The 19,209-nt window shown below is 40.7% G+C and overlaps 1 protein-coding gene across 1 annotated transcript in view; it reads right to left on the bottom strand.

Moving 5' to 3' along the window:
- Positions 1–2,214: 2,214 nt before the first annotated feature.
- The window catches only part of grin2ab (glutamate receptor, ionotropic, N-methyl D-aspartate 2A, b), a 208,682-nt gene continuing 191,687 nt past the window's right edge, over positions 2,215–19,209 (bottom strand). Inside the window, exons 16-20 of the mRNA XM_047366647.1 lie at positions 17,933–18,120; positions 11,525–11,763; positions 9,255–9,438; positions 6,831–7,602; positions 2,215–6,742 (exon numbers count right to left, since the gene is read on the bottom strand). Coding sequence (XP_047222603.1) covers positions 5,740–6,742; positions 6,831–7,602; positions 9,255–9,438; positions 11,525–11,763; positions 17,933–18,120 — 2,386 coding nt within the window. The 3' untranslated portion in view covers positions 2,215–5,739. The remainder of the gene's footprint in view (positions 6,743–6,830; positions 7,603–9,254; positions 9,439–11,524; positions 11,764–17,932; positions 18,121–19,209) is intronic.

Here is a 19,209-nt window from a genome sequence, read left to right as displayed (position 1 = left end):
AGGGTTGCTCAGATGGAGACACTCTTGATCCAGGAAATTAATTATCTTCATTTATCTGCTTCATCTCACACCCCTAGAGTATGGCTGTATGTGGTCAAGCGCCTGATTGCATGTTCACGTCTATTTGTGTGTGCATCCATGGAATTAAGTCGACCTATCTGTGGGAATAGGCGGCTGTGTTTATGAGTATGTTATGTGTTGTAAGTTCCTGAGGGGGTACATGTATTCTTCTCCAATGTGTAATGGTAATTGCATTACAGCTCGACATGTGGGGCAGCTCAATTCTATTAATTAAATAAGAGGTAAAGGCTTGTGTCGAAGTGTGTGTTGTTACTCTGTCCATTAGATACGAGCAGATGGATCACGTCAGAAAGAATTAGGCCGCTGTGGTCCTTACGCCTTGTCTCTGAGGAAGCAACATGCACACCTATACACTTGTACACATAACCACATACTGGTACAGCCCAGTGTGGACACTCTGTGGTACGTTCAAGGTAGGTTTCCATTTTATGTGAAACAAAAAGTGTCAATGTGGTCCTCATATCTTTGTTCTCCTCTCTCCTCCTTCCCTTCTGGCTGCAGCGGGTCTATGGCTTGTAACAGATCCTCCAGCCTCAGTGTGCGCAGATTTTTTTGCATCATGCATAAAAGTGGGTGTCTATGTGCGACTCTCTGCTCCTCTCTCCCATCCCACTTCAGCCCAGATTAGAGCGTCCGTCTCCTGAGGGAGACAAAAATATAAAAATAAAGCTTTTTTACCAGAACACTGATCTAAACACACACGCGTATACACGTATCGTGTGCACAAACACAGGCAGCATTATGAAAGATGACGGAGAGAGGCGCAGAGAGAGCCCTTGTAGAGCAGATTCCCAAAAAGCTCTCGTCTCTGAACAATTACTGTAGAGATGGAAAGAGAGCCATGTAGTACTGAGCAAAAGTCTTGGGTCGTCCCTTATTTATTTTTATTGAGCATCCAAGAAGCCAAAGTTTTGTGTAAAACTAAATGCACAACCTTAAATACACAACCTGCCTGCCTGTATTAAAACGTTCTTGAGTAGCAGTTCTTTTGTCCTTTTGAACATCTTCCAAAGTTTTTGTTTGGACGTTTGACATTTTTCACAAATTTCGAATGTGATCCTTGACCATTTTCAGAGACATGTCTTTGCTGTTTGTTGTTAACCATTGGGCATTAACCTATGATTCATGCAGGCATTAAAAGGCTCAAACTCAAGGGACAACATTGTGGGTACTGATAACATACAACACAGCAAATAAACAGTTTTATTTTAATTTGGATGTGCTTTTCTATGAGCCTGTCACCTACATTATCTGTTTCTTTTGTTGAAACTATGATCATTCCCAAAGACATCACTATTTAACAGACATAAAATGTTTAAGACCAACACTTGGTATACTGTCGATAAACAACTGAAGGATCATGCCTCCTAGGCTCTGTACTGTATATTGAGAGATAGGCTCCAAGCCTTATGGCATGCTATCAGAAGTGTTTACAAATAAATTAACAAACCCTTTTGTGTTGCCAAGTTTTAGAATAACTTGACATCCTTTTAAAGTTTATTTAAATCAGTGATTCTATTTGGTATGAGGTGTTTTCCCAATATGACATTAAAAAAATTAAAAAAGCTAGATACCTAGCAAGATAGCTTAAAGGATATTTAGCAAGTTATTTGACAAGCAAAATAGCCAAAAATGTATGAAACACTCTAGCTGGAAAGATAGGTTAAAAGTTATTAAGATAAATACGATGAAGATAATTTCAACTTAATGAACAATAAGGATGAATTGAACTGAACAAAACGAATTAGTGGCCAAAATTGCTAAAAAAATATAAATTAGCAACCGTGATCATTAAAAAGCCTCTTTTGCACAATAGCTGGGATGACAGAAAAAACCTAATTTGCAAGTTATCTAGCTCAAAGATTTTAGCAAGTAAAAAGATATTACAATAAATACTTAATTTAGCAACCTATTTAGAAAGTATGGTGACTAAGGAAAATGTGGTTTAGCGAGCTAGCTAGCTAGCTAAACAGTTTCAATTTATTAGCATGTTTAAATTTTATTGATGCTAGGATAGATAGATAGATAGATAGATAGATAGATAGATAGATAGATAGATAGATAGATAGATAGATAGATAGATAGATAGATAGATAGATAGATAGATAGATAGATAATCAACAAGACTCAAACAAGTAGAAAAATGTAACCTTTACTTATTTACAGATTGTACAGAGGTACTGAGTGATAAGGTAGTATTTACAACACAACTAGTAACTTTGAAACCCCTGAACTTATACACAGGTTTGAAACACAGCAGCGACTCACAGGACTACACACCAACACACTCCTTTAACCCAGAACTGGAGGAATGACTTTGAAACTAAGATCTCAGTTGAGTCTGAAATACATAAAAAGGATTTCTTGTGGTGGCTTACGTTGAGCCAAAGTCAGCCAAGTGCAATGTTGCTCACAACCCAAGCAGAAAACACAACTTGTGGGACTCTGAAACTGAAAGGTGTGTCGGTATAGTCAGGGTGGAAGGGCTCGCGTTGGTGTGTGTAGCCCTGAGGGTCCAAACTTAGGGAAAACCATATGTTGCAGCAAAATAGGTACCACTAAAAACACAAGCATGTCATGCAGTAACCAAATCAAAATAAAAAAATTGAATAAAAGAAAAAAGTAAAGAAAAAATGTGTGGCGCTGGATATACAAAACTAATCCTACATACTCACTTTAACGTGACAGTCTGTATGCCATGTCTGTATGTGTGTGTGTGTGTGCATTTGCATGTTTATTTCTCTATTTGTGTTGCATGAATAATAATAGCCAGGTCAAATGTTGTGTGTAGGATGAAAAAAAGAGTATACCAAAAGCACACGTACACGCACACATACACACACCCCAAGAAACCTCTAATACACACATCCTCTGTTTTGTACAAATGCCTTCACAATGTGAAACACACAAACACACAGAGAAATACTCTCACACTCAAAGGTGGAAAAGCACAGACTCGTGGTGGAGGAGAACACAGTGGGCGGGACGGGGATTTGTTTAAACCACACAGGCTGAACAGTCATCGAATATGATTCAGCTATGTGTAGTTGGTTAACTTGTTAGCCGACCCAAATGGTTAACCAGTGTGTTAACCCATTTGTAACGACTGTACAGTGAGTTCCCAGCCTATAACACTTCAGAGGAAGGAGGGGAGGGGGGAATAAAATGACATAAGTATCTAAAACATGCTTTTCATTTTTTTAAAGCAGAATTTAAAAAGCCACGTTGCATTTGAAATGAGTTCAAATCAAACAAATGAAATAATTTTCTAACATTTAAAACAAACCAAAAAAATATCTGTACAGAAGTATAATATTGCAACCTGATATTGTGCATATAACTTACACAAGAAATCTGTTAAGATTACCAAAATAGGGGCAGCACTCACCATTGAAAGGTGCATTTTCTTTTCTCTTTTTTAAAAAAAACTGTCCTGCTTTCTTTTTGCCGCTTATGTACTGTATATAAGTGAATGTGTTTGTTTGTGTGAGAGAGAAATGAGAATAGCAAAAAAGAGAATAGAGACAGACACTCAGCTAATGGAATATCAAGTCCTGTTTCCATCAAAATCCTTGTGATGAAAAATCAATGCCCTTGTTCAGTAGGTTATGGATTTCTAAAACACTCATACGAACATTGCCGGCCTGTAGAGTGTGTGCTTGTGTGCACGCGTGCTTCTGAAACAAGTCACTTTGCAAACTCTGCCTTTTCCACGTGCCTCTCTGGACTGAAACGCAACACGGTGCTCTCACCAGCAGAGGGGCACTCGAGTGCTGTACCAGCTACTCTGACGATAACTTCGATGAGGAAAAACCAGCACCCGATGTCGCACTCTGACCAAAAATTCACCATAAAAACATTTCAAAAAGTCTGCAAGTCCTTTTGTTTTACATAGAAAAGGACACCGCATCCCAAGAGAAACAGTGCTGAATCCGATGAGTTTTCACAACTACTGATATGAAGTGATTTCCAGCAAAAGTGGAAGATTTCTTTAAACACCAAGACTGAACTTTACTCTTTTGATACTTTATCTACTCTACAGCAGGAAGCAGGGGAAGAGCTATAAGAAGCAATAGAGAAAATAAACGGAAACCATCTGATGAGGAAAGCAGAAAAAGGCTCATTGGAGGGATGAGCTCTGTAAAAGCAAACACAGGTAAAGTGTTTGTGTCATGTATACTGTATGCATGATGCGGTAACCCTTTGTCTAATGCTAAAAAAACGTTTGATCCTAGAAGAGCTTGGCCCTTCATGGTGCCCTAAAACCCAACGCGTAAGAGAAATAAGAGGAAAAAGAAAACATCTATCCAGCGAGTGACTGAGAATATTCATATTTTTCAGTACAAAAGTGTTTTTGGTCAAACATCTGTGTGGGTGGCGGGGGTATAAAATCTACAAAGTGCACAAAGAGAAGCTATCTCATAGCTTCACACACTCACACATCCACTCTATTCTACTATCCTAAACTATTGCAAATATGCACATGTGCATGTGTGTCATAATGTGCATGTACCTTGTGTTTGTGCAGGTGTGAGTGCGTGTGCATATATGACCCTGTATAAGGAGTTTAAGTGTAACACAGGGCAGTAGGAAGCATGCAGTAAGACCTGAAGGCTAGCTAAGAGAGGAAGCAAGGATACTGCACTTTGTTAGATCTAGAAACCCAGGAACACACACTCTCATCCCGAGAGGCTTTTTTTTCTGGTGGCCGCATTTGGTCCACTTTTTAGAATTTTCAATTAACTGACATCAACAATAACAAACAGTATGTAAGTTTTAACTCTCCCTTAAAAAACAGATGCAGAATCTGTCTTTGTTTTTACTTTGTGTGTGTGTTCAAGCGTTTGTACATCTGCAGGCAGTAGCTTTATTCTCAGACCTGTGTCTTCCGACAACCTGCCTGCCTTCCAGTCTTTTACATAGATAGTACTTTTGATTCAAGTCAAGGATTACTTCTGTGTAGTGGACTACTCTTTAAGCAGTGCAGTTTGGAGGCTCAGACAACAAACAGGTTGACCGGAGAAGAAATCATAGTGCAACAGGAGAGTCCTGGAGAAGAAAGGTGGACAGGTAGAAAGGTGGGATCTGTTGGGGTGATACACGTGTACATGTGTGTGTTTGTGTGTAATCTCAGGAAAAAAGAGACCCTCTGTGACCCCTTTATCTCAGGGAGGGTGGGATGGGTTCACTCGTCTTCCTAACTCTTTGTTAATTTTTTTGTGAGATCCCACTGTTGGCACTGGATTCTGTGATCTGTGTCCTGTTTATCCCACAAGGAGTCCCATCTATCTAGTTAAAAGTATTGTCAGTTTGTGCCCCGCTGCCCATATCTTCAGGCAAGTACACGCACACTGACACACACACACACTACTGATTTTGCAACTTTGCCTCCAGGTGTCCCTGTGGCCCCTTTGCTGCCCTGCAGAGGGCTTAATAAAGAAATGTATTTACTCTATATCACTGTTAACCCCTTTGGTCCACTGCTGAGCTCGCAGTCTTTCCTCTGTGAGTGTGTTTGTGTGTGTGTGTGTGTGTGTGTCTGTATCTTCATATGTGCTTAGAATCAGAGCTGCCGGGTCCAGTCACACACAGTTTCTCCCTGCATGCTTGTGTGTTCGTGTGTGTTGGGTGAGAGTAAAAGTGCATTATTTGTGACTCTCAGACATCAGATTCGATGCTGGGCATGCGGCGGTACAGTCGGGGCCGGTTGCCGCCTGCGCTCGAGGCTCGCGGTGCTGTCACGTAGCTCATTGGCTGCGAGGCAGCAGGTGGGACCATGTAGGCCACCATAGGAGGCTCTTGCTGAGGGTAAAACACCTGTTGGTCGACATGGCCACCATGGTGGTTGACATGATGGCTGCCGTGGTTGCCGAGAGTGAGCGACAGCTGCATCCTCTGCTTATAGAGCTCATGGGAGGAAGTTTTCTGTGGCATGCGCGTGACAGCCTGGGAGGCGGAGTCTCGTTGTGCTGTGCCAGGGGCTGAATGCAAGAAGGGGTTGTGTGATGGGCGATCCGGCAGGAGGCTCTTGGAGCGCCGCGGCATAGGCATCGGGATGTCCAGGCTGTGGTGGTGAGATGGGGATGGAGACGGCGGGCTGCGGCTGCTGTATGGCCGGTCAGAACGCATTGTGAGAACATTGGCATAGGCCTCGTCATCCAGGATCAGCTCCCTGTCCCGATCCCTGTCAGGCAGGCTGAGTCCTCGCATGTGGTGGTGAGGCTGTGACTGCCGCTCGGGAATGCCGTCTGGAAGCACGTTCTCGTAGGAGTGCTGACGACTCAGCTGGAGGTGCTGTGCAGATGGGGAGCTGGGCAGAGGAGACGGCGAAGACGGGGTGGGCTCAAAGTGGCTGACAAGCCCATCCCCTTCGCCCACCAGGTCCAACTCGGTCTGGGGAAGGTAGTGAGTAAACATGTCACCACTGTGTGGGTGACTGTGGGTGTAGTGCGAGTGCAGGTGATCTTCACTGATGTCATATAGGTTTCCCAGGTGGGCACAAGCATCGCAGCGGGCTTGCGGGGAGCGAACAGTGTAGAGGCCAGAGTAACTGCTAAGCTTGGTCAGGCAGGTTCGACAGTGACCTGGCCTGGAGCCTTGGCCTTGGGCCGTCGAACCTGAACCTGGAGCTTCAAATGAACCGGCTGATTTGTCCTTTACACTGGATAGAGAGAAACAAGTACTGATTATACAAGAGACAATACAAGCCTATGAATCATATTTAGTTTAGTTTTAGCAGAACACCCTACCTGCTATGTGTGTAGGTGCTGTATTTCTTGTCCTTCAGGGAGTTCAGGTCAGCCTCGGCGCTGTGACTGTGGTGCAGGAGGCTGGCGCTCAGCTGCATAATGGGTGTCTCTGACTGGTGTGAGTGTGGGTAAGTGCTGTCAGGTGGAAAGAGGTCAGGGGGGTAACTGTGATCATCACTTCCCCCCTGGCTGTCTCTCTGGTACGGAGGAGCAGATTGGAGGCTGGCCTGGTCAGAGTCAATGGAGTAGATCTTGGATCCTCCACCGCCTCCTCCTCCACCTCCGCCCCTCTTCCTCAGCTGATTGATTGGCTTAAATCCACCCCTCGCGGCCATGGAGTCTGAATCTTTGTGCGATGGCGGCCTACTGGAACACTCTGACATGTCTGAGTGTTGCGGCTCTTCTGGCAGGTAGCGCTGGCTCTTCATCTGCAGAGGTCCGCTTCCTGAACCTGGGGTGGGGCTCGGGCCTCCTGGAGACACGACACTTGGCTGAGTCTTCAGCGTTTCCACACTTTTCTTCCATAGGGCCCGCGGCTTAGATGTGGCAATGGCAGGGCCGGCCAGGCGGTTCTTGCCGTTGTCGTTGGTGATTGACAACTGGGGCTTGTTTGGGCTGGTCTGGAGAGGGGGGGGGGTTTGTTGCCCAGGAAACGGTGCAGCATTGTTGAGGTGGTTTTTATGTCGCCCAGACAATGACAGGAAAGCCTGTGGACCAGCAGCGTTGCTATAGAGACCAGGACCCTTCTGAGGCAGAGTGTGGAGTGAGTTACCTAGGAGACAAGAAGACCTTCTCCTCAGCAAGCAGATACAACAGTTGGATGTTTGCTTGAATGCTTCACCAGTTAGCCAATACATTCTCTATTACCTTGGCAAGCAGAGTGTACCATCTATTGCTTTAAAATAATGAGGTGTGCCTGATCTGATTACAGTGTGGACACCAACACAAAGAGAAGGGTGTCACCTTTATATGTGCTAAGCTCATACTATATCAAAATGAACTCATTTGGTGTGAACAATATGAGTGAACATAAATAATTTATTTTGCAGTGACTTGTAAAAGCCTTTATTTATCTTGAGCTTTTTAAACTTTGGTCTTCTTACAGCCACTAACTTAGTTGTTTTGTTAGAATTTTATGTGACAGACCAACACAAAGTATTGCATAATCGTAAAGTGAAAGTAAAATAACACATAAAAAATTTTAAATAAATAAAAATCCCAAAGTGTGTGTGGTAATACCTCTGACACCTCTATATAAATCCAGTGCAACCAATTACTAGAGCAATTTAGTCTCATTATAAAATCCAGCTGTTCTATAAAGGCCTAAGAGATTTGTTAGAGAACATGAGTGAAGAAACAGTGTCACGAAGAACGGGAACATCCTAAAGGTTGGGAAGGTAAGTTAAAGTAGCATCAGCTATATAACATTATATAAAACCTTGAACTTCTAAATTCAATACAATGTTCCTCTAATGGACAGTGTATGATGCAGATACAAGGAAATCAAGACTTGGAGGTCCACATAAACAGACAGAACAGGCAAGCAGAACATTAATCAGGAAAGCAACCAAGAGGTAACTTTGCAGAAGATGCTGAGATCCACAGCCCAGGTGGCAGAATCTCTTGACATGGCAACAGTTTGTTGTACACTTTACAAGCCATTTTATGGAAGAGTGGCAGAAAGCCATTGTTGAACGATTGCCATAAGAAGTTGCTCCAAGCCATGTAAGGAACACAGCAAGCATGTGGAATAAAAAGCTCTGCTCACATAGGAGCAGAATTTAATGTTCTTTAAGTACATGCAAAACTTTATGTGTGATGTAGCGCTAATGCTTCAGCATTAATCTGAACACAACACCCCCATGGTGGAACATGATGGTAGAAGGAAGCATCATACTGTGGGAATGCTTTTCTTCAACAGGGAGAGGGAAACTGTTCAAAGTTGATGGGAAGATAATAGAGGTAGACTTGAAATTGGGCAGAGATTCACCTTCCAGCTGGACAATAGAATAGAATGGAATAAAGATATTTTTTATTGTCCCACAGTGAGAAAATTCAGGTGTAATAGCAGCAAAGTGACAGAGAATTGAAACAAACAGAACACTAAGGTGAAATAAATGTTAAAAAATATGAAATAAGAGACTGTACCGTAAGGGAAAAATACTGTACAGTTATTAAAAATAGTATACTCAGGTTCAAAGAAATGTGCAAGAAGGATAACCACCATAAACATTCCCCCAGAGCTACAATGGAGCGCTTTAGATTAATGCATATGTAGCAGAATGGCCCAGAGTTCAGACCTAACCTTGTGTTGGTCTATCACATTAATTCTAATAAAAGGCATTGAGGTTTGGGGTTGTAATGTGACAAAATGCGAAAACCTGAGTGCTATACAAGACACTGCATGTAAAAGTAGTGCGATACCTTTCCCCGACATCATGTCTAGGATGCTGGGTTGAACGAGGACTGTGTTGCGTTTGGGTGATGACATGGCAATGGACTTGGCAGATCTGAGCAAGTGCAGCATATTGGCTTGAGGACTGAAGTCCAGCTCGGGTGCCTTCTTCTTCATGTCAATGTGAACGCCGTGGATACAGCTCCATATACCCTGAGGGGAGCACAGGACAGGAAATTAAAGAGAAGAAGGAAGGTGAGGAAATGAGTGGCAGAGGCCGAAAGATATAAGAGAGATAATTGAAAAGTAAAGTTGTTTCACAAACCAGCGACTTCTTCCAAAAAATGTTTTAACATGCACAAGACTAATTTCCTTGCAAAGAGAAATAATTGAGACCCCTACTTCGTCTCTTAAGTGGCTTTGCTGCTAACCTTAACATCATTTTGCTTTGTAACGTGGCTAAGAGAGATAATCACCACTTTCTTAGATGAATTGCTTTCAGAGGTGCTCGAAAATTAAATTTAGGGGATGATGTCACTGGAGGGGGCCTCTGAGTGCAAGGAGATGTTCGTCCTACAGTCACTTAACCTCCAGCACTGCTGCTCAAGCAGCATGTGCACGCTGAGCAACAGACACACTCGAAGACATATCGCACACTTTTTTGGTAAGACAATGTGTGAAATGCTGCTCGTCCGGAATAAAAGCCCTGCCTGAGACAGAGGCATCAAATATGAATAATGTAAATATGGTTGCTCTCAGTGCGTCCATTTGTGTTTTGTGTGTACATTTAAGTTTGTTTACGTTCGCCTCAACCAGTCCATCTATGGTCACATCAGCTTATTGGATTTGCATACGTGTACCCATTTTTAACCTGTGAGATCTACTTTTCAGTGTGTTTGTGTGTGAGAACACAAAGAAAATCAGCCTTCTGCAGAGATCTGGAAAAGTCTGAAATTTGAGTAAGAAAAAGTATTTTTCAGGTCTGAAAAAACTATGTGAAAAGAAAGATTTTGTATGAAAGAAAATATTTTGTCCCTGCTTGTTTTAAAATATATACTTACTCCCAGTTGGTATGAACACTAAAAGCAATTCATCCAATTACATGGCAGCAACCAAAAGCATTTCGCATTTTTAGTTTAAACCAAGCATCAGAATGAAAAACAAAAGGCGATTTAAGTGACTGTAAACGTGGCATGTTGGTTGGTGACAGACAGGCTGGTCTGAGCATTTCAGAAACTGTAGATCGGCCGAGATTTCCACACACAGCCAAAGCTCATGGCAGAAAGACAGTAGCTCGAATAACCACTTGTTATAATCAAGATACCATCTCTGAATGATCAACAGGTTAAACCTTCAAGCAGATGGGCTACAGCAACAGGAAACAACACCAAGTTGCACTCCTGTCACCTAAGAAAAAGGAAACTATTGCTACAATTTGAACATGCTCACCCAAATTGAACAGTAAAAGTTTGGAAAATCGTTGCCTGGTCTGGTAAGTCTCAATTTCAGCTACGACATTCAAATGGCAGTGTCAGAATTTGGTGTAACCATAAAAGCATGCATCCATCTTGCCTTGAATAAATGGTTCAGTCTGAGAATGGAGGTGCAATGGTGCAGGGAAGGATATTTTCTGGGCACATTTTGGGCCCTAAAGTCCCAGCTGAGCAATATTTAAACAGCACGGCCTACCTGATTACTTTTGCTGACCAGATAAACGGATGGACATACAACGTACAATGTAAAGCATCTCCAGGAGGATTCTGGACCATGTCACAAAGCTCAAATTATCTCATACTGGTTCTTTGAACATGACGATAAGTTTACCAGATCTCAATACAATAGAGCACCTTCGGGATGAAGTAAAACACAAGATTTGCATTGTGGATGCATAATGAACCGCATAATGTTACCATGTCACTTTGGACCAAAATCCCTGAGGGGTGTTTCCAACCTCTTTTTGAATCTTGACCACAAAGAATTACGTACGTTCTAATGGCAACAGGGGCAGTTTGGTTTCTCTTCACTGCAGTGAAGTCAGTGCAGCAAATTCATTTGGGCCTCAGCTGGACTGTAATAAAATTATTCCCCTCTTGACCTCACACATGCACACATACAGAGATGGGCAGTTTGGCAAATAAATGGTTTTCACAGCCACAAATTCAAACAGCAACAGCGGTGGTGACCACCAGTCCACCACAAATCAAAACCGAATCCAAAGCTGTCACATTCAAGTTAACTTCTGGAGAAAAGGCTTAAGCAGTGGGAAATGTGTTATTATAAGTGTGTCATTTTCTCTCACCCTGCTGATAGTGAAGAGCATGCCCGGCCTGCCAGAGCAGACACCGGTGAAGCAGTATCTCAGCCTCCAGTAGAAAAGGTGCTCCGAGATGAAGGTAAGGATGGAGAGGCCCATGGCTGTAGCCAGCATATAGAAGACCCCTGCCATGTTGTCCACATCCAGCTGACTGGACATCACCTCGTTCTTTTCATTATGGCAGATCCCTGTCAGCCACTGCGCTTCCAGCTCCTCCATCTCACCTGTTGGAAAAGTAGAAAAACAACGTGTCTTAAAACGAAACGGAAGCAAGAAAGAGATGGAACAAGAACTAAAGAAGGGATAAAAGAATCAGGGTATAAGTAGAAGGAAAGGATGCTCTAATAAAAGAGGATGCTCTATAATGAAAGCAAAGAGGATGAAGGAAGGAAACATTAGAGGTAAAGAAATAAATACCCTCAAAATAATTTAGTTTTTCCATATTTTGCTTTTTAAGTCTTATTTTTTCCAATAAATGGTTCACAAAAGTAAGAAGTGTTAAATAACTTACTAATTTCTATCATAACATCCATTTGATGAAAATCTATCAATAAAATTTTATGATGTCAGTTTAACAGCATATTTTAGAAGTAAACCAACAAAGCACACTCACTTAAAAGCTACCGTTTTACTGTCAAAATAATAAGAAAGATTTGTTTGTTCATTTTGTCAGAATAATACTTTACAAAACAACTTTTATTATATATAAAAAAATTATTCTTCTGAGATTCAACTGTTGTCATTATTGATGACACCACAAGGTCTCACACAATGTTCTATAATCACAGCATTATAATTTTAGTAAAGCACAATTTGTACTGTTTTTTTGTTCCTGACAACTATTCAGCTGTGTGCTTTAGTCAGATCTTTTGAATAAATGGTTCAATCTTGTTTTATGTTTCTTAACAATCGTTAAGAACAGCATAAAGAAACCAACTACTATAAGAATTTAAAAAAAATTTAACATCTTATGTTTGTGTCGTTTGTCATTTACCTAATTTATATGATAATATTAATAATGTTTCACGAGGTAGGAGCGGCTCAGACCAGGGACAACATTAGTGACAACTCAAACCTCACGTTTTACAGCTGTTTGAGGAAATACTTTAAGTATAGCAGAATGTATGCAGAGTTTATTTTTCCAGTTCATAATGTTTGGTGGAATCTGTGTTGAAAACATATGTATATTCTCAAATATGACAGGAGAACATGGACAAAGCATGAAATTGAATTTCTGCTGTTTGCATTCAGTTTTTATTTAAAATTAGTACATTAAAGCAACCGTAGTAGATTTTCCATGAAATCTACTAAGTTCACTTTCTATAGAGTTTCTCATTTCAATTCAGTTCAATTCAGTTTATTTATATAGCGCCAATTCACAACACATGTTGTCTCAAGGCACTTCACAAAAGTCAGGTACATACATTCCAATTAATCCTAACAATTGAACAGTGCAGTCAGATTCAGTTATTTATTCAAATTGGATAAAAAGTTTTTCTATCTAAGGAAACCCAACAGATTGCATCGAGTCAGAGATTTGTAGCATTCACTCCTCCTGGATGAGCATGTAGAGACAGTGGACAGTCACTGGCGTTGACTTTGCAGCAATCCCTCATACTGAACATGCATGTTGCGACAGTGGAGAGGTAAAACTCCCTTTTAACAGGAAGAAACCTCCAGCAGAACCAGGCTCAGTGTGAACGGCCATCTGCCACGACCAACTTGGGGTTTGAGAGAACAGAGCAGAGACACAAAGAGAACAAAGAAGCACTGATCCAGGAGTCCTTTCTATGGGAAGGAAAAGTAAATGTTAGTGGATGTAGCTCCTTTAGTCGTTTCATCTAGAAAGAAAGAACAGATAAACTTTGAGCCAGTTTTCAAGGATAGAGTATGAAAGAGAGCACATATAATTAGTTACAGTAAAAGCTCAGTCAATTGCTATATCTAGGAAAGAGAAAGGGTTAAACAGTGAAAGACTGGGCCATGTGGAATCATCTGTAGAAGGTGAGCATTAAGTTGTTGCCAGCAGAAGCTTGGACGATGCTCCTCTCCAGAAAGGTGTCACAGGTAGACACAGAGCCAGGCCATGTGTAGCTTGTAGGAAGAGAAAAGAGAGAGAACATAAAGTTAAAAACTGAAATAACAGCAAATAATTCAAAATTGGAGAGTAGTGTGAGAATGTAGTGAAGAGGGTGAAAGTGGTCATTATGTCCTTCAGCAGCCTAAGCCTATAGCTACATAACTACAGAGATAGTTTCAGTTTATTTATTTATATAGCGCTTATTTACAACAATGTCGTCTCAAGGCACCCCACAAAGGGTCCGGAATGGCGCGGGGCCGCCGGGAAGGCCAGACCAAACCACACCACCGTGTGCCAGAGCCGGGCCACTCCAGAACGAGCCATGTGTAGAGACACTAAGTAAAATGATAAACTGATAAAGTTTGTCCATCCAGAGCCCACTGATGGCCATTGTTATACTAAAAACCACAAGGATCGGGATACCTCTCTCTGTCTGACTGATTATAACCAATGGAAAAGAGAAGGGGTCATACAGGTAGCAGAAATGGAGGGTGTGCACCTCAACCATAACTGAGCCAGTTTAGGCTAAACCTGACTCCCCCTTACTCCATCCAACAGGAAGGGAGGAAGGCTCCCTCCCTGATAAACTAAGCCACTCTAACTATAAGTTTTATCAAAAAGGAAAGTTTTAAGCCTAGCCTTAAAAGTAGACAGGGTGTTTGCCTCACGGACTAAAACTGGGAGCTGGTTCCACAGGAGAGGAGCCTGATAACTAAAGGATCTGCCTCCCATTCTACTTCTAGAGACTCTAGGAACCACCAGTAAACCTGCAGTCTGAGAACGAAGTGCCCTGTTAGGAACGTATGGAACAATCAGATCTCTGATGTATGATGGAGCTAGATCATTAAGGGCTTTATATGTGAGGAGGAGAATTTTAAATTCTATTCTGGATTTAACAGGGAGCCAATGAAGGGAAGCTAAAATAGGAGAAATATGATCTCTCTTTTTAATTTTCATCAGAACTCTTGCTGCAGCATGAATCAGCTGAAGGCTTTTAACTGCATTTTGTGGTTATCCTGATAGTAACGAATTACAATAGTCCAGCCTTGAAGTAACAAATGCATGGACTAGTTTTTCAGTGTCACTCCTGGACAGGATATTTCTAATTTTGGCAATGTTCCGGAGGTGAAAGAAGGAAATCCTAGAAACCTGTTTAATATGGGATTTAAATGACATGTCCTGGTCAAAAGTAACACCAAGGATTTTTACTTTATTATCGGAGGTCCATTTAATGCCATCCAGGTTAAGTGATTGACTAAGCAGTTTCTTTTTTAAAGACTCCGGTCCAAAGACGACAACTTCTGTCTTGTCTGAATTTAGAAGCAGAAAATTTTAAGTCATCCAAGTTTTTATGTCTTCAAGACATGCTTGTAGTCTATCTAACTGGTTGGGCTCATCAGGATTTATGGATAAGTAAAGCTGAGTATCATCAGCATAGCAGTGAAAATTTATTCTATGCTGCCTGATAATTTTAGCTATTGGAAGCATAGATAGAGTAAAGAGATTTGGCCCAGGTACTGAACCCTGTGGTACTCCACAATTAACCCTAGAGTTTAAAGATGATTTATCATTTACATGAACAAACTGGAGTCTGTCAGACAAATAAGATTTAAACCAATCTAGCACTGTTCCCCTGATCCCTACAGCATATTCCAGCCTTTCTAAGGGAATATTATGATCGACTGTATCAAATGCAGCACTGAGATCTAACAAAACCAGTACAGACACAAGTCCATTATCTGAGGCCATAAGAATATCATTAGTGACTTTCTGCAGAGCTGTTTCAGTGCTATGATGAGCTCGGAAGCCTGAAACTCTTCAAACAGGTCATTGCTGTGTAAATGCTCACACATTTGATTAGCAACTATTTTCTCAAGAATTTTAGATAAGAATGGAAGATTGGATATAGGTCTGTAATTTTTCAAGTCATCTCGATCAGGCGAAGGTTTCTTAAGTAAAGGTTTAATTACAGCTACCTTAAAAGCTTGTGGTACATATCGATTTACAAAGGATAGGTTAATCATACCTAAAATGGGGCTGGTAATCAGAGGGAACACTTCCTTAAAATAATTTGGTTGGGATTGGGTCTAACATACAGGTTGAAGGTTTAGATGAAGCTAATATTTCTGATAACTCAGGAAGCTCCACAGGATCAAAACAGTCCAAACACAAATCAGGTTCCGCAGTTATTTCCAATGTTGTCTCACTTGCTGAGGATGAAGTAATCATCTTTGGGAGTATGTCCAAGATTTTATTTTTAATAGAATAAATTATATTTAAAAAGAATCCCATAAAGTCATGACTGCTGAGAGCTAAGAGAATGGATGGCTCAACAGAGCTATGACTCCGTGTAAGTTTAGCAACTGTACTAAAGAGAAACCTTGGATTATTCTTGTTCTCTTCTATTAATGATGAGAAATAAGCTGTTCTAGCTTGGCGAAGTGTCTTTTTATTCAACCGTAGGCTATTTTTCCAGATTAAGTAGGAATCCTCTAGGTGAGTAGAGCGCCATTTTCTCTCCAGTTTTCTAACATTGTGCTTTAAAGTAAGCAGCTCTGAATTAAACCAAGGAGCTAGCCTCCTGTGAATAATTACCTTCTTTTTCAAGGGGGCTGCATTGTCTAATGCACCATGCAATGATGAAGTAACACTATAAACAAGAGAATCAATTTGTGAATGGACAGAAACAAAATTATTGCCCTCCACAGTGCTTTTCTGTGATATTGAGGAAATTAAAAGTGGAACAGATTCTTTAAAGGTTGTCACAGCATTGTCTGATAATGATCTACTACAATGACATTTTCTTTCAGGTGTGGAGTACTCGGTTAAATTAAACTCAAAGGTTATTAAGAAATGGTCAGACAGGACAGGGTAATGAGAAAATATTGTTATGTCTTTACACTCAATGCCATATGTCAGCACAAGGTCCAGAGAATGAAGACAAAGGTGGGTAGGTTTGTTAATGTTTTTAGGAAAGCCAATTGAGTCTAAGATAGCATTAAAGGCCATATTTAGGCTATCACTTTCAGTGTCAACATGAATGTTAAAATCCCCCACTATCTATCCCCCCACTCATCAATGGAACAACATGTTATGATCAGTTTTTCTTTTTGCTTTACAGAATAATTGTAAATTATCAATTCATCATAACATCTACCCAAAAACAAGCTTCTACATACACATGCCTCTTGTGATATCACATACAGCATTACAGCACCTGATCAGAGTTCTTCAGAGTACCTCCGCTTGTATTTTTCTTGTTTGTTTGTTTTTTATTTGCATGTTTTCAATTAATTTCCTCCCTCAAAGGCATCTTCCTGTATTCTGTGCGGCAGCAGCAAAACTTCAGAGCCGAACGTGTAACCATTTACTTTAGCTTCATCATCCAAAGCTGCACCTGTCAGGACATAGGGGTTAATAGATTTAAACTGTAGCTCAAACACGTAAGGCTGAACCCATCGCATCTTAAAAGATACTTGAAGGCTTCAGAATCTCTGCTGAAATGTTTCAAAAGTCACTCCTCTCCCCCTTGTTTGGTAATGCTCGGTAATCCGCTTGGTTCTTGTGTTTCTGGTGATGATATCGACTTAAATACACACAAAGGAGATTTAGTCGTTTTATGTTGGGTGTGCTTTTTAAAATCTGTATTTTCCTTTGTAAACACTTAATGTCTTTAAGTATCAAAAATATATATTTCTCATTTAAAATTATTTTGCAGTGTTCTGGTTTTCAGTATCGTAATTTCTTACCTTTACTGTTTTTCACAGGGAAGATCATGACGTGAACAGTAGATGGATTAAAAAAGCACTAGTTGTAGCAGGGGGTAAGATTTGATAGTGATGGAGTGATAAAAGATGGGAGGAATTATTATCAAGGTCCTTGTGCGTGGAGAGCCATGAGGGTGTTTGCCCTGAATAAAAAGGTCGGCTGTAAAGCAAAGCGCTTTAGTGGTTTGATTTCTGTCTGGCTCATTCTCTTTCTTCCATTCACACCATCTCCTGGCTTATTATTCAGGACAATCTGGGGGAGTAAACATAACAGGATATGGTGGGCACACACACACACACACACACACACACACACACACACACACACCTACACACACACACACACACACACACACACACACACACACACTAAACCACACAAAGTAATGATGATGAAATGGTGTGTTAAGACTAGCCCCTGATAGCTTTCTAAAAAGGGAATGGAGAACGAGATTGTTTTTGGTGGGAGGAAAAAGAGGAAAACTGTTCACTTTAAAGACCTGCAAAACCCTGCAAATCTGACTAACGCATGACCAAACAGCTTACCGTCCCCTATGATGCTAAGTATGGCCAGATCGACTAGACGTTTCCAATACGATCCTTTCTGTAGGGCGATCCCATAACCTGTGGTCGCAAAGATGTAACCGCTGCCGATGGTCACAAGCTTACAGCCGTCATCTCTGCCTGCCATGTAGTTCAAGACTGCAGCGTCATAAATGAATGCGTCCAGCTTTCTGTGATAAAAAACAGCCCAAATTCAGTATAAAACCAACGCCTATGGCTTGAAGACATTATAAACATACAATAAACATTTTAGAGAGAAGATATAAATATTAGGTAAATATTGCAGATATAAACACATTGCTAATGCTCTAAAAACTATAAAACCAAAACCATTTTTTTATTTGCCCTATATTTACATTTTAAGACACTGGTTCAAATAAAAATATTAGAATACCAAATAAGTCTTATCAACCCTATATAATATTTAATTTCAAATGTCATATAGAGACTAAAAATGCACCAATCCTAAAAGATAACTATAATCATCTAATATTAAGCTTGATTGGCCCTGACTGCAGTTACGTTTATCAAGGTCATGAACAGGTCGGTCATAAAAATAAAAAATTATCTATTTCAACCATGATTTTGTTCTTGCCATTCCTTCCAAAAAACAACAGATTAGTACAGTGCACAATTAAACGTGTGCGAAGGTTTAGAGTTATGGAAAAGTGGGGGTATGAATACTTTTTGAAAGTACTGTCACCATATGTGCCCAAGCACATAAAAAGTGCTGTTTGATACCATATAACATCTATGGACGCTGGTGATTATGATTAATTGTTTGCAACTCATACCACTCTGTACAACTGATATTCGTGAGTGATGAACTATTATGGGCTTTCTCTATAATTTAATGGTGTAAAACCAGCTTGATTAAGTGTTTCTTGTCTGAGCGCTGCAAATTAGAGTTTTTTTGAATAAGAAAAAAAATATCCAATGGAAAAATCTTGTCTGCCCTTGCAGACTTTGGGTATATTCCGTATCCTTTTCAGAAGACTTTGTCCTAACAAACTCATTGACAGCATAAGTTCCGATTGAGTGTTTGATTACCCTGTGATATTTTGATTTGTAGCCGGTGGGAGTAGTGGGCTGTTTGGGTAGAGAAAGTCCAGCAGCCATGATGTGCACATTTTGCTTCTGATATTTTGTTAACAGCTTCCCTGAAGGGAACACGTGTAAGGGAGCATCTCCCTCACTGTGACGACAAAAGACCATTGGAAATGTATTTTATGAGAAGGAAGGAGTTGAAATAATCACAC

The sequence above is a fragment of the Girardinichthys multiradiatus genome, chromosome 5, assembly GCF_021462225.1.
Source record: "Girardinichthys multiradiatus isolate DD_20200921_A chromosome 5, DD_fGirMul_XY1, whole genome shotgun sequence".
Taxonomy (NCBI): Eukaryota; Metazoa; Chordata; class Actinopteri; order Cyprinodontiformes; family Goodeidae; genus Girardinichthys; species Girardinichthys multiradiatus.
Note: the sequence above shows the minus strand (reverse complement) of the source record. Positions and strands in the feature narration are given on the sequence as shown.